Source organism: Python bivittatus, unplaced genomic scaffold (assembly GCF_059951505.1).
Source record: "Python bivittatus isolate LINGU-HERP-01145 unplaced genomic scaffold, Pbiv_v1 ctg000080_np1212, whole genome shotgun sequence".
Taxonomy (NCBI): domain Eukaryota; kingdom Metazoa; phylum Chordata; class Lepidosauria; order Squamata; family Pythonidae; genus Python; species Python bivittatus.
The window spans coordinates 7,427,194-7,444,014 of record NW_028277035.1 but is presented as its reverse complement, the minus strand read 5'-3'; the positions used below and the strand labels follow the sequence as shown (position 1 = coordinate 7,444,014).

Below are 16,821 nucleotides of genomic sequence, written 5' to 3'. Positions count from 1 at the left end.
TGAAACCACAAAGGTTTCTAAGGACCATTCTAAGGAGAGAGTCTTAAATGATTACATTTTGTTTTATTGATAATAAAGTCTTGTAGAACATAAGATTTCCCTCTCCACTGATCAATTTTTTTAGTATATTCTTCTTCATGAAAATATATATTTAATATCAAAGACAGAGCACCTAAGACTGGTCTTATTCCTTTTTTGTATTTATCCCATACTTTTAATAAGCTAGTTTTAATGGACTGATTTCTTACACTTACTGCACTTCCTTTTATATCAGTCCAAAAATATTTATGTAGGCCTTCTGGGCATCCTGTTCCTTCCATAGATGCAGTCCAGCCATATGGAGCTATAATCCACTCTGTGATCCAGGTCAAACAGCTGGCCTGATAATATAACTTCATATTTTATATGCCAGTCTCCCTCTTTCTTTTACATCTTGTAAAATCTTAAATCTAATCCTCAGTTGTTTATTTAGCCAGGTGAAATTGCTTCTTTGTCTCTGTCATTCTTTCAGCATCTTTTCATCAATTCTTATTGGCATCATTTGGAATAGAAAGTTAACTCTTGGAAGAATGTTCATTTTTACTATTTACTTCCTAACCCAGATAAGTTCAGCTTTTCCCATCTAAGAATATCTGCCACTATGCTCTTCCAAATATACAAATAATTATTTTTGAATAACTTAATTATTTCTAGTCAAATAAATTCCTAAGGATTGAATTGGTTTAACACTAATGTTAAACCCTTTTGTTCATCTCCCATAGTATCTGCCCAGCCAATCTGATCTGGCAGAGTTGGCATACTTGGGGTTCCATTGTTTGAACAATGCCATTTATCGGGACCTTCGGAAGCATGCCTTCTCTTTAGCAGCGCCTGGCCTCTGGAATAAGGTTCTCCCTGCAATTTGAATGGCCACCAACCTGCAGTGTTTTGAAGGGTCCTGAAGACCTGGTGCTTTACCCAGGCCTTTGGCGAGCATGATTGAGGCCCCCTTTTCTTCTTTTTCTGTTTCCATCTGGGTTAGTTATCTCTGCCATCTTTGTTCTTTTTGGTTTTGTATTGCTTTCTTGTTTTTAAAAGTTTTTAACAACTTGTAAACTACCCAGAGTTACTGGGAGTAGGGTGGCATATAAATTTAATAAATCATCATCATCATCATCATCATCATCATCATCATCATCATCATCATCATCGGTATTGTTGTTCCTCTTTGAGTAAATTCCATGTAATCATCTGTGTCTTGTTGATCTACTATCCTGATTACCATACTGCATTGTTGTATTTGTTCCATTATCAGTTCTAAAGAATCCCTTGGATGAGTTACTGTAAGTACAATATCATCAGCATATATTTATTTACATTTTTGACTTGCCATTTTAATCCAAAAATTTTATATCCTGCTGAATCTTTTTTTGCTAATGGTTCTAAATGCCAATAAAACAGGGAGGGAGAAAAAAAGGGCAGCCTTGTCTTGTCCCTTGTGTAATAAAACAAGTTTTTGAAATAGATCCATTTCCTACCATCTTTGCCATTTATTCCTGATAAATATTTTGAATCCATGATAAAAAGTTTCAGCTGGAGTTCATCTTCATGAATCAAAAGCATTTTCTTCATCAAGAGAAATAATATTTGCCTTCTTGCATTGTGATTAATATCATCATCATTCAAAATGTATCTTATGTTACCGTTTATATATCTCTTCAGAACAAGTCCCATCTGAACAGAGTGCATTATGTGTGCTAGAAGATTGTTTAATCTTTTTGCTAAGATTGTCATATAACGTTTGCAATCAATATTCAATAAAGATAGATGTCTGTATGACTCTGGATGGGTTGGATCATTCCCTTAAGAGATATAAAAGGCTCTTGCTATGATGGAGGTAATAATGGTTGACAGTTTGCTTCTGGATGTGATTCAAGGCGCTGGTTGTTACCTATAAAGCCCTACATGGCATAGGGCCTGGTTACTTGAGGGATTGTCTGTCTTCCATAGTATCTGCTCAGTCAGTCTGATCTGGCCAGCTTGGCACACTCTGAGTTCCTTCGATTATACAATGCCGCCATTCCGAAGCGCACCTTCACTGTAGCAGGACTTGCCGTCTGGAATGAGGGTCCTCCCAAGACTCAAACAGCCCCCACCTTACTGGAATTTCAAAGGGCCCTGAAGACATGGCTCTTCACCCAGGCCTTGGGCAAGGATGGTTGATGTCCCTTTTCTTCTTTTCCTTGTTCCCATCTGGATTTGATTTCTCTACCATCTTTGTTTCTTTGGTTGTGTTGTTTTTGTTTTTTATGTTTGTTTTTTGTTTTTAAATGTTTTTAACCATTTGTAAACCACCCAGAGTTACTGGGAGTCAGGCAGCATATACCTTTAATAAATAATAATTATAATTATTATTATTCTTGCATGACATTTTTGTATTTCATTCATTATATATATTGTCTATTTTACTTTGTCCATATGCATTTGCACAGACTAACTCTCTCTGCTGTAAATCAGATTAAAGCTATCTTCTAAAATACTGTATATGACAGCAAGAACCTCCCACTGTGAATGAATTCTCAGGGGGGAAATTAAGTTGTGATTCTTTTTTAAAAAAAATCATAATATCTTTTCCAAACCAAATCTTGATTTTGTTAAAATTGGAACCTCATCTGGGGCTGCAGCCCCTACCTCAGCCTACAATCATCTGACCATAGCAGCGCAGAATGGTGACAGTAGTAATCCAACACAGATTGGGGAAAGCTACTACATAGATTATTTCCATATATTATTTAAGTCCAATTAAATTCTGAGAAGACATACTCAGCATTGTGATGTTATTCAGCTCTGCTTCAGTTACTTTGCCCATGTATTATGAAATGCAGAACAGAGGAAGAAGAGTTGTCTGTATCTAACTGAATGGCAGATTAATATTAGTATTTAAAATATGTTAGTTTAAAATTTATATACAACAATTCCTTTTCCACCACCTTTGTTTGCATATGTTCTTACCATGTCCAAGTTAACTTGACTTTTTAAAATGTTTTCTAAATAAATGCAAATAATAGCTCAGTCCAAACTGGTTTGACTTTGCCTGAGTCAGCATTCTTTTCATTAACCGGAGAGACCTGTTCCAGAATTGGCTGCCAGCTGCTGGCAGATCCACCTACCCACACACCTCCTCTTCTTGCCACTTTAATTACTGCTGTCAACAGACATGACTGCACAGGAAAGCTGGTTCTTCTGACTTGCCAGAGCATAGGAGCATCTCAAGTTACTGGCTGTGTTCCACTAGTATAATATCAACGTAATATTCCTCTTTTGTACACACAATGAGTTCTGTGGTTGGACAGCTCTTTATTCATTTCTAAATATGATATATTCTGATAAAGTCTTCCTTCTATGAATGTATTAAAGGAACAGAAGCTTCTGTGCCAGCTGGAAAAAGGATATGTTGTATTGTGGTGTCTCTTATAAAACAAAGACAGTCCCAACCACCAGTTTGGAAACTGGTGGGGATGCTCAAAATGTCTGATTTTCTCAAGATGTGAACTGGTGACATGGCTGCAGGAAGAGTAGATGCCATACTGCAATGAATTGCATTCATGTCACAGAATCCCCCCCCTTAAGAACATATTCCAGATGTTGTTTGTCATAGAAACATTGCAGGAGACCAATGAATGTCTTGGGCCCTACCAGCCAAGCAGGAAAAAAGGTTTTCTGGAACAAACATCAACTATTCTTTTCTTGTAAGGTGACACTTAAGATAACAGTCTACCACGTGGCCTGTAACCCTGAGATAAGTGAGGGTAAATCTTGTGCAGTTGATGGGATGGCACATTGCAAGTACCCTGATCACAAAAATAATATTCTTCTTCAAAGTGTGATAAAAAGCAGGTAACCTTCAAAGAATCTTGACTCAAAATGAAAGGTTTGCTTTTATTTCTTCCTTGCAGTATCAGCAACTTTGCTATAGGGACATTATTTGGGGAGGGCAGAAATAGGAATCTCATGTGATCTCATGTGACATGTGATTGTTTTTCCTCTGTGTGTGTGTGTGGGTGTGTGTGATTGGTTGATTCTACACTGGACAGATAAATGGGAATAAATCTTATTGTATATGCCAAAAGAAAAGAGAGAGAGAGAGAGACACCCCCACTTCTAACATTCACTTCTCTGTCCAAGAACCTGGAATGACATTTGATAGAGTGCAAGCTTGTCTTTCCTGTGCTACCTCTGCGTCATATGCTGGAGTGGGGAATTTGTAGCCCTCCAGATTCAGCGGGACTATAACTTCCAGAGTTCTCAGCTAGCATGACTAATGGTCAGTGATGCTATAATTAGAACTATAATTCTCAGGACCACAAATTTCACACAACCCCCTACATATACACAAGATAAGTCAGTTGACTACCTCCTTTCCATAGACCAGTCCTGCTCTCCCAGTGGAAGAGTTTGCCTGTAAACTTTCTTTTATGATTTCAGTACCATTTCCTCCCATGCAAAGCATTTGTTAATTGTTTTCTAACAGTCCAGAGAGCTAAATTACTCTGGAGAAGACCAAAACCCCTCTTTAAGGCTTCCCTCTAGCTGGATGGGACATGCCCATATTGGACCCATGTGCTATCCACCATTTCACAATGCTGCACCACCCCTTATTTCTGTTTGGTCTTTCCAAGCCTTAGAGGTCCATGCCTTGTCATGTCCACACCACTAGCCATGTCAGACACAGGTATCCTCCTGACCTTAGTTCTGCTGTGATTCATACAGAACATTTCTCATTTTCCAAAAAGGAACTGGGTGGCTCCTGCAAGCCTTGAAAATCAAAGAGATTTTAGTATTAGTACTCTGATTCACCCATTTGTTTTAGGGCATGTTGCCTCCTTCAATATACTGCTCCACTCTTGACTTGCCCAATAATTAAAGTTACTTTAGGATGGGTGGTTGTACTACATACAGTTGTTCTATCTGCAGTACCGAATATTATCATATTATTAGCCAGCCTTTTGCAACATATAGGATGCTCTGAGCAAAGAGTTGCAGCATCTAAAAAGGGTAACATATTTATTACAGTAAAGCTTTCAGGAACTATGACCCACTTTATTATTTCCTTACTCTTATGGTTGTTCCCTGTCATTTAGGGTTTTAGATCCTTACAACATTTTCCTACTGCAGTTCTTCTTTAAAACAGACCACAAACTGTGGCTTGAAAAGTGTAGCAATGATATAGAGAACGTCCTGGGATCCTCCCTGCCCCCCTAAAAGCAATATGCAAAAGCAATTTAAATAACAAAGATTTAAAAATGCAATATATAGTGCAGCTCTGTTCATTTAGTAGACATATATGCATTTCTTTCTTCTACAGAATATGACTGTTGAGTTACACAAGCAATGTGGGGCCTCCTTCCTATCTTTATGAATGCTTCTATACCCCACCTTTTCTCTTGAGAGCAACAAGAAACTCTCCTCAACAAGAAATAGTATTTGAGATGAAAGAGAATGGATAAGCTAAAGTCACCCAGTGAGCTCTGTAATCAAGTGGGCACTTGAACATAGATCTTCCCAGGCCAAGTTCAGCACCTTAAACCACTATACTACACTGGCTTTATCTGCTAATCTAGCATCTCAGAAAGTAATCTAATCCCAGAAATCACTTACGGAACTACAAGACAATATTTAATATTGCTCTCCTAAACAGTCCCTTTGCACTCCTCCTTTAAGCTCATCCACCTAGGCTTATGCTCAACCACATAGGCATATTTAAGAATTCACACAGATTAGCCTTGGATAATTCTGTTGCTAGATCCTTATAAAATCCCGCTTAGGAACTAACATGAGAAGTCATTTTCATTGTAATGTTGCATTCTCAAGTGCTAAATTTCTTGTCACTGCACTTACCCTCCGGACCAGCATACCCCCAGAGAGTTGGTTGACCCTGACCTTGGTGGTCTTTCATAAGACATTAAAAACTTGGCTTTTCCTCCAGGCCCTGGGGCAGGAAGCCCATTTGGGGGGAGGGGGGTGTTGATGTGGATATGTGTGCTGCCCCAGATGTGATATGTTTCACCTTTTGTTGTCATTGTTATTTTTAACTTGCTATTTACCACCCAGAGTTGTATATCAAGAGGGTAACAATATAAATGGGATGAATGAACCCATAAATAAAAAACCTTGCACTGACTTTTAGATGCTGAAGCAATCTGCCACATCATATAAATTAATGTGTGATAATATTTACTCATGAGAGTTATGCTTAATATACTTAACAATTTTCCTCCAGATATAACTTATTTCCCTGTCTCTTTCCTTACAACGCTACTCCCTGCACTAAAATATGTCTATCCATAAATCATCTGAAGCAGCTGCTCATTAAAACTTCACCTCACTCATCTTGGGTGCTACATACCCTGTTTGGAATGGTGGGATTTCCTAGGCTATCATTGCAGGCATCCTGGATAACCAGGTAGTAAACTTCACAGTGAGACAGCTCGAAAAGTCAACTTTTACTTACCTGCTGCCGAGATACAACAGAACAAGCCAAACTGTTTCATTTAGTATACAAAAATCAGCTAGTGTATATATAGAATGGAGCAAAACATGATAAATTGCTGTAGATCAAATTGCATGTAAAAAGAATAAAGTTGGCAGCATCGGCCTAAAGAGTTAAAGAGTTTTCATTCTCTTTCTCTGTGGCAAGAATAGTTACAAAGAGCTTGCATCACTTGTACCCATCGGTATTCACCAAGCAATGGCTAAAATAGGTCAAAGAGTCATTAAAATTAGCAAGCTTGGGCAGGCCTGAGTTCTTAGCCAGTTTCAGTTTTTCTAAGCTTAGATTTGTATCCCCAGATGATACCCACAATAGGCTTGAGTTATAGTATGAGTAAGAACTGCCTCCTTAACAATTATGGTAACAACCAGGCTCATTCTGTAGAATTTGAGGGGAAATCACTCAAGAATCATGCTGAAAGAGAATACAGTAGCTGAGAACTCAGTTTTCCTCCTCAGAGTTGTTTCAGAAGAGAAGGTAGACTAGAAAATAAGGATAAAACATTGAGGTTCAGAAACAGAGAAAGGCAATGTGGCTTCAAGTCTCACAAAACCTCTCTGAAAACCCATGAGCCAGGGCACAGTCCCTTACTAAAGTTAGATTTGGCGACTAGATGAGAGATGGGGATTCCAAAATGTAGCAGTTGCCTCCATTCCCAAAGGATCTCAGTATGGTCTTCCCATGTCTGAATGTCTGTTGCATTCACACAGTAGGAACCCAATGAATAGGACCACTTATCATTACTTACTATGAATTAAAATGTTCTTTCTGGACAGGCAAGTTCCCTTATATAGGTTTCTGTTAAAAGGGGGGGGGGGAAACCCCGGTACCAACCTCATTATAATCAGCCCATAATAGTGAGAATGATAAAAAAGAAAGATTTGATAACATTGTCAGAAGTTCACTTTTGGGAAAGACATTATATATCCTTCCTTGAAAGCCTTTCATCTACCTTCTAACCAAGGATAAACTTTTACAGCTTCAAAGATGAAACTACATAGATGCTCCATGCAGCAATTTCTATAGAAACTCTAAAAATGTATCAGGAGAATGGCAGCTGCCAAGGATTAAGACAAAACTTTATTTTAGAATTAGAAACATACATTTGCGGGTCAAAATCTCCAAAAATCATTGTTCCAGCACTTTTGCTTAATGGTTAATGGCCACTTTTGAGATTTACAAGTGTGTAATCAAATACTCACTTACCTTGGAAAAACCTCTATTATCCTGAGTATACATGTAATTCAGTTCAGTTCAGTTTAGTACATTATTGTATTGCAAACCGTCCTGGGAAAATTTGGTTTTGAAATACAAAGATGTATAAATAATTTTTAAAAGCAAGCAGGGGACGCTTTTTGGTGATTGCGATGCAGAGATTCAGCTGCATATTAGATGCCATTAAAAGAGGGACTCTAATAGAGGTACCAACCTTAGGAATTGTTCTTAAATACTCCAGCCAACTCGACTTTCCCCAGTGGGACACACCTGCTCTTCCCAACTTGACTTACAAATCTATACATCTGGAGGATCCCAGGTTCCGAAAGTCTAATCTAAATACTTCTAATAAAACAACATGAATAGGTTTTATTTGTAAAATCTATTTGCCTAATTGTAGATATCGATTTTCTTTGAAACAACACTTTGGGTGGATGGTTTATCAGAGATTGCATGTATATAGCAAACAGGTATTCCTAGCCTCTGCCATTCAGCAGTCTCGTATTTTCAACCCATTACCAAAGTGATTGGTCATTATTCCATCACTTGCTGGAAGAGAAAAGGTTGCCCACCAACTATCAGAGGGAACAGGGACTCTTCTCCCAAATTGATGCTCTTTAGTGGATTGGAAATCTACTTGCCCCATCCTTTTCTAGGAAATTGTATGGAACATTTTGCTACAATGAGTAGATGAGCTCTTTTTGGATAGAGGCCAGTTTGCACAAGTTGTTTACAGGAAAACCTACACTAACAATCAGGTACAATACCAAAAACAGAAAAAAATTACAATGATATGCTCCAAATTTACCACAGGAAGATATTATTTGCCACACCCTTATTATTCCAGTTCAGGGTGTACACACCTCTACCAATCCAGGCAACCCACTCTTGAAACTCCTAATCAAAGAGATTAGGAATTAAGAAGTTTTTTACTTTGAAACATGATTTATGGGGAAGCCATACTGAACGTGTTATTATTTACAAAGATAATAATTCTTTGATCCTAAGTGAAGATGTTATCTTGTTTTCCATGAAAATTAAACTGGTATAAAGTAGTCACACTTAATATGAGGCATGTTCTTCTGTGATTGATGGGCTCCTCTCCAGCTATACAAAAGTCCCCAACCACCTGAGGAAATGTAAGCACAAGTCAAGCTGTTAAAGGCCATAGCTGAAAGTCTATAGTAGTTTATATTTTCCTGAAATTCATTATAATACTTTATAATACAAGTTTAGAAAGGTCATACATATTAACATTATTGCTTTAAATTAATTCATTATAACAACACATTCAAATGAGTATTGACGTCTTTGAAATCATCAGCTTCACCTTTCAAAAGGATCTTTAATATTTTTAAGAAAAAACCCTTGGGTCCTAAAATGTTGCCAAATTTTAAAACCATATAATCTTATATATTAGCTTTAGTGTGAAGGAAAATAGCAATTCATAACAGATACTTAAAGTCTCCTTTCAGAGCAAGAAAGTTGGCTTTCCACTTCAATTTACAACTCACCATCCCTTCTTTTCAACTGATCTGACAGCCTTTCAGAGAAACAGCCTTAGCCACAGGTTAAGTTTGACAGCACAAAATAAAGACCGGGAGTAGCATCACTGGCCATCCGGTGTGGCCCAACATCAAGATCATGACCATGATATTCCACTTAAAGACTTTTGTTGTTCAAAAATGGGCTGTGTATTAAATTACTGTCAACTCCTCCCTTATAGAGTCTTTAATTTTTATGGGTGCACCTGCCAGTATTGGGATAATAAGCATGTAGCAATGCATGTCAGCAATTTTGAAAACTTCCCACACAAAAGAGAACTTGCCATATGGCAAAGCATGAGATGCGGGGAGGACAAAGACCTTAGAATAGAGCTGGGAAGGGAGTGATCAGCGTGGCTGGTAACTTCAGGAGAAAAGCCAGGCTCCAGCCACATTTATAGGACAAATATAGATGCTTCATGGATACACTGGGAAGGCATAACATTATCCTAACTTTAGAATGTGGGGATATAATCAGAAGAACTTTTACTTCTTCAGAAGAAACCTGGAAGGCCTGAAGACTTATTCAGGAAACTGATTTAAATAAGGGCCCAAGAGGGGAAGAGATGCTATACTGTGAGTGTTTAGGCGCTCCTCGTGAAAGCTTTTATTGCCTTGGCAGGGGATAGCAGAACACCAACAACAATTCAGTGTGCTATTATTGAGCATTTATTTGTTGATTTGATTGTAATTTTCAATTTGTGACTATTTCAGTAGACATATTTAAATCTGTTGTAAGTGAATCTGGAGAGAGCCAGTTGGGTGTAGTGGTTAAAGCATCAGGCTAGAAACTGGGAGACCATGAGTTCTAGTCCTGCCTTAGGCACAAAGCCAGCTGGGGGACCTTGGGCCAGTCACTCTCTTCAGTCCTAGGAAGGAGGTAATGGCAAACCACTTCTGAAAATCTTGCCAAGAAAACTGCAGGGACTTATCCAGGCAGCCACCAGGAGTCAACACTGACTTGAAGGTGCACGTACACACACACACACGTGAATTTGGAGATCCATTCTTAGACAAAATTGGAGTATACACATTTATGAAAGTGTCAAATGGAAGTAGCTGAAAGACATTAGATCCCAGAGTTTGGGTCCAATACATCTTATAAGTTTAAAAAAAACCAAAAAAAACCACTGAATGCAGAAAAATAGATGCAGAAAAACTCTTTGAGTTGTTCTTCTACAGCAACAATAATTGAAGTGAATTATTATATAGGGAAATTGGTTTTATAATTTACAGAAGCTACTCCACCTCCAAAAGTTCTTGTGGAATATTAAAGAATCAATTTCTTATTTTTGTTTTAAATTACCATTGCAGCTTTTTAACCCTTATAATAAGCATAATAAAGCTGAGAATGTTACAGGATGGGGTGGAGGATTAATACTGAAGATCATAAAACTGGGAATAAAAAAAATTCAGCTCCCAATGAACACGTATTGATAAGCATACATCAGGAACAAGCGCACTTGGATTGTATTTAGACATCTGCACTGTACCTGTATCTCATTCTACGGTGGATGTTCAGGGCTAGAAATCGTCAGGTATCTAAAGTCACTGATGTCTACGTTATACTTTTTTCTGAAACACCAAACCTCATTTATAAGTGACTTCTTCAAGTCAAATTAAAGTACAACATTTCTGAAAAATACTGTACTTAGATTGATAAATGTATAGGGCAGTGTTTCTCAACCTTGGCAACTTTAAGATGGGTGTCAGAAGTCCCCAGCCACCTCCCCCCCGCAATATTCTTCTATTACTAACTTTTGAGCAAAGCTGCTATGGTGTGCTGGCTAGGGTGTTACAATTCAAGACACTGCCTTGAAGCTCCTTAAACACCTTCTGACAGAAGGCAAGCTTCCAGGCCCTGGAACATGATGTGAGTGTTGTACACAAACAGAACCTGCACTTAAAATAGCTTCTTTGCCACCTTGGTACAGATACCAATCAGTGAAATTTAAAAGTGCAGAAGGCAGCAGCAGCATGGGAATCACAACAACATTGGCTCAAATCCAGGAACATTTTATTTCTCTGGAATGGAAACAACTCATCCACTCTGAACATAAACTGCAGGTGGTAATTGTACATTCTCTCTCTTTAAAAAGAAAAGCAAGTGTTTAATTTCATAAATTTCTGTCATAAGAAACAATTTAAAAAAAATTGTACACCAAGCTTTTTTTTTTTTTTGCTTTTTTTTTCTTTTTAAACAAAGCATCAATGTTAAAATGGGTTCACCGGCTTCTACCACATTGTCGTCCATGTATATCATGCAAAATGCTACATCTGCTTAACACATTTTAAACATTAGCATTACAAAGATTCAAGGTTCATTGGTTGACTGATATTTTTAAGACATGGATTGTGACGCATTTCATTCCTCCCCACCCCAGGGAAGTTATAAAAATAATTTAGTTCAAATGGACTAAAGATGGGATTGTATTCCAGCTTTGTACTTCAGTCAATTCCATAAGCAAGCCATTGGCCACAAGGACTGGCTTGTGTGGTTCTTGTAGTTGTAAGATGATAGGGTTAGAAGGTACCTTGGAATTCGTAGAGTCCAGCCTCCAGCAGCAATAAGGAGTCTCTGGACTTCAATGATCCTCCATACTAGATGCTCATCTAGTCTCCTCTAATAGACCTCTTTAAAGGAGAATATTGTGTTCCTGACATCAGGTGGTTCCTCTCTCAGTTATTAGTTCCATTTAAATCAGCACATCTGTAGCAACTAAAAATTAGTTTTGGCTGAGCTCTAAGAGTAACCTATAGCTGAAGAACATCATTTCAGTCTGGGCCAATTTCACATGGATTTAGTCCTTTGTCCTTGGCTTCTTTATACATCCTTTGGAAGTCTTTGAAACGTGGGGCACAGCCTAACCTGGCCTCCCCAAAGTGCATGCTGCCCGTGAAGAGGAAGTCTCCTTCTCCTGGTTTCACCCCACACTGAAGCAGAGTCTTGATCTGTCCTTGCCACTGGCTACTCTCCTCAGCAGAGCTGAAGATCCTTGTTTTCTGCCTGTAGATTCTATTAATGTTTATGTTGATAATGGAATCTTGCTGATCTTCCTTGTTGATTACACTTTGGATGGTACCTCTGACAACTAGGAAGAAACACAGACAAAAGAATTTAGATAGAGATATGCCCTGATATCTATTTTTGTATGTGCATGTTATTATTCCCTTTAATATGTATGGGATTTTGGATAGCAGATTATTTACTCAATGGCATCCTGGGGAGAAAAAAAAAAGGAGGATGCCAACACCAGATGTTAACTTCCCAAAAAAGTGAGGCAAAACTCTACTGTGTTCTTAAAACTAATTTCTTATACAGTGTGTTGGTTTAATTATATATTGCTGCATTGAAATCTTAAGTTTTGTAGCAAGGTTTATGCACATAGAGCAATATTTTTGAAAGATTTGTTTCCTGCAATGTGTTTCAGGTACCTAAGACACATCAGGAAAAACACAGTTTTTGTAGTGTTATATGAGTATCTCTCCAGCTTCACCTCATTGTTTGTTACTAGTGACTCCCCAAGCTACAACTTTTTAAAACTAAAAACAAACATAATGCATTATCTGGATTAAGAATGGTCCATTTTAAATCCATTTCTCAAAAATAAAAATAAAATAAAATAAACAAGTCTCCCCCCAAATTTTGTTTTCTGGATATATTGGTTCCTAACTCCCATAATCCCCAGCCTGGACATTAGGTGTCCTACAGTACTGCACTGAACCACAGTTGCACTGGATCCATACATAAATATCATTAGAAGTTTCAGAGGAAGTTAAAAAGAAAAAGAAAATAATCAGAACTGATTTTTAACCAGCAGCTCTCCAGATCACAATTTTTCACAAACAACTTCAACACTTTTTGGAATCTAGTTTTCCTATTATAGCAGCCTTCCTCAATGTAGTCACCTCTAAATGTGCTGGGCTACCACTCCCTTCAAGTCAACCAGATTGGGCACAAATGTGAGACATCAGTTTGGGAAATGCTCTGCTATGGCTACCCAATAAGACTTAATATTGATGTATGGTAAGCATCAATCCTCCAGTGTAAGTCAAATTATCTCCTCAATGCAAATCAAACAGGAAAAAAATGGGGAAAAAAACTCTTTTATGTATTGTCAATTATTACATAATCAGAAAATATATCATAAGCTACCCTTCCCCAATCTTCTGATAACCAAGTATGTCAGACTACAGTTCTGGGCAGTGTTAATCTAACGTATTTGAAGGGCTTACAGTTAAGAAAGACTATGATCCATGGTTAATCTACTAAAGGCCTACTGTGGTAATATTGGGTTTTAGAGTCCTGGCAGTTCTTGATTTCAGCTGTATCTAAGAACATTCTATTCACTACAAAAGATCACAAAATAGGGAAACAAGTATTTTCTTAATTTTCAAAAAGTTAGGAATTCATCTACAAAGCTAGCATGAAGAAAGGGGCAACGTGGAGCTTTTTGAAAGTTTCAGACAACAGCTCTGACAAACCCTTGCAAATAGCCATGTGCCAAGGAACCTAAAAACAAGCACCTGGAGAGGTTAAAAACACCTGGAGAACACAGTTTACCTATTAGTTAAACAGGATAAGCCTCACTATTAAAATAAATAAATGCCTACACCAAAATTCAATTGAGAAATTTAAATCACATTCTATTAATGGCCCAGTAACATTTAAGTTGAATTCTCTGGCATTCTGCCCTGGAGAAATATAAACAGCAAGCCACCACCTGTCTAGGCAACATTTTCCATAAGACAGAGCTACAGCAATCCCACTACAATATCTGAACAGGGATCCTCCTCCCTGTTCAGAATATGGCCCTCTTCTATCCACAATACTAGCAGACTGTATTTATATCTGTAGCACCACATGTCCAAGACCAGACATGCCCAGCTGTTTCATTACAACATTTACTTTGGATTCCAAGCGTGGGAAAATTGTTTCAATGCTATTTCGCTACCATAAAGAGGAAAACAGTTACCCCACTAGTCATACTAAGGAAAACCACTTGTCTCTTTGAGGGAGACAAAACAGAAAAGGGGATACCTTTTGCTGGCACAGATCACTACATCTATTTTTGAGGTCTAAGCGTTTCAAACAGGCAATCTTTGCAGGCAAAATGTACTTAGAGAAAAATAATACATAATTCTGCTGGGTCTCTGCTAACCATACTGATCATGTCCAACCATAGGACAGCATTTCCTATCCAGAGAGTCTACAGAAGAATCCTACTGGATGTCGATGCATCAAAATATTTTTTTTAATGACTCAGAGAAAAGTTTTCTGAATTGGGTCTGTTCAGGTTTTATAAGACCCTTCTCCCCAAATGGCATTTTGGCTTACTAAAAGGTAACCCTTAAGGAGGAATTGGTCAGATTTTTTTGGACCAGTGTAAAAGAGAATATTTTTTATTCCTGACAAAGTCTCACTCGATTTCCTTTCTTACAGGCAAACAGTCCAGTAAGATAAAGACCCTATTCTGGTTATACCCCTGCAGGATTATAGATAAACTTCATCTTTAAAAACAACTTCCACAGAAACAGGCATTTGGTTTTTATCAAGGGTCTATTTAGAAACATCGAGAGGATAATTCCTATTACTTGCTCCTAAAAACCTTTGAACTTCCACCACTATTACCAAAGCCCGTCTCTTTCTTTGTCCATGGCAGAAAAGAACTAGCCAAACACAATGAGTTTAATTGAAGCTCTTCAGAACTAAAACCCCATAAAGGCTTTTCCTCCCTTGTTCCCTTTGTACTTCTCGGACACACTTTGTTTACTCCAAAATGGGCAGAAAAGGGCTCCCTTGTTGGTTACAATCTGGGGCTTTCAGTTTGTTCACTGTTTGCTGAAGTTTCTGCAGGCCAAATCTAGCAGATTATCACAAGGAAAGAATGGCATTTTTAGAGAGCAATGGTGAACTCAGCAGTCACTCAGAAATCAAGGAAACTTACCAAAGTCACTGGAGCAGACAGCCAAGAGAACTTCCGTGTCACTGCAAGGTCGGCAGGGAGCTGAGAATGAAAGAAATAAGGGCATTTTAGTATCTCAAGAATGTAAATGTTCCACACAGACACGCCTTAATGCACCACTCAAATCAGTTAGCAGATGTGCAATCTACCGCCCCAGATCAATATTCTCTATGAAAATGTCCATCTCTTAAAAACTGAATAGTCCATAATCTGTATATGCTATTAAATATAATTTTCTCTTGCAATAATCTTTTGGTAAGCTTCTTTACTGAAACTGATCTATATTCTACATGGAATTGTATCCCCTTGCAGAACAGTTCCCTTGGCAAAGATGGCAGATGTTACCTCTCTAGGATGTACTTTCTTAACTAGTTCCTCAAGATCCAGCAAGCAAAACTTACTGCAAATGACATGCACTCAGAATTCAAGACTTTTGATTCTAGGACTTTATTCCAAGTATCAGAACTTGCAACAGGAAAAACTATTCCTGATTATCCCTACAAAACTGGTCAGCCTGTTTAAAAATAAGAACATAAATAAAGATGCAGCTGGTAGCCATGCCTTAAACATAACATGTAGTTGAGCCTAAAGGAGACTAGAGAGAGAGAGAGGAAGTTAAAAAAAAAAGAGCCATCTAGGGAAGAGACAGCAGCTGTTTTGTGCCCTTACACAGTAGCCTTTATTCAGCAGCGGTTGCACCATGAGGCTGTGGGACAAAGCCGGAGGCAGTCTACACCTGCATCCCTGGCTTGTGAAGCCAGGGAGAGGTCTGAAGGTCACACTACACATTAAAGATACCATGTGTAGCTCCATGTTTTTCCTTGGATTTTTTTAAACTAGAAAGTGAAGACAGTAGACCTGATATAGTTCAGCACCACAGCATATTTGGACAGGGGGGTTAACCTCTCCTGCATGAACCACAACTTCCCTGTGAAAGCTGCCACAGTGAAGTAACTAAGGAACCCATTCATGCTTACTTTCTGGTTAAAAAAGACCAGTACGCACACATTTTATGTATTTCAAGACTGAATCCTCAACACTGTCTCACTCTTCACTGACTGTATTCCTTGAAGACAACTCTGAGCTGTTACTGTTCTCTCATTTTTCTTCTTTGGGAAATAAATTCCAGCTCTTAATTTATTCTGCTCTATTAAATGGTCTTGTGGCCATTTCCTCCATTTTCTTTCAGGACATTTGGGATGGGAGTGGGGGGTAGAAATACTGTATATTCTTTTGAGGCCTTGACATTTTTTCCTCCTGCCTATCCCATTTACAGTGTGAACCTGGTTTTGTCATTCCCTCCAAAAGGGCTCATTGTTATTAATTACAGGAATACTGGAAGTGGTCCTGTAATTAAGTGGTCCAGTCAACTCAGAGAGTTGAAAAAATATAAGCTGTAAGTGGTTCAGCAAAGGGAAGGGGTGTGTGTGTGTGTGTATCTGTCTTACATTATACATATACATACATGTACATCTATATAGATATATATAATGTAAGACAGATATATCCCATTATTCCAATGACATACCTACAAAACATATTTGTTTCTTAAAATCTGCCATTAGAC

The 16,821-nt window shown here is 38.1% G+C and overlaps 1 protein-coding gene across 1 annotated transcript in view; it reads right to left on the bottom strand.

Moving 5' to 3' along the window:
• Positions 1 to 7,590: 7,590 nt before the first annotated feature.
• The window catches only part of METRNL (meteorin like, glial cell differentiation regulator), a 37,094-nt gene continuing 27,863 nt past the window's right edge, over positions 7,591 to 16,821 (bottom strand). Inside the window, exons 3-4 of the mRNA XM_007431193.3 lie at positions 15,237 to 15,296; positions 7,591 to 12,380 (exon numbers count right to left, since the gene is read on the bottom strand). Coding sequence (XP_007431255.1) covers positions 12,064 to 12,380; positions 15,237 to 15,296 — 377 coding nt within the window. The 3' untranslated portion in view covers positions 7,591 to 12,063. The remainder of the gene's footprint in view (positions 12,381 to 15,236; positions 15,297 to 16,821) is intronic.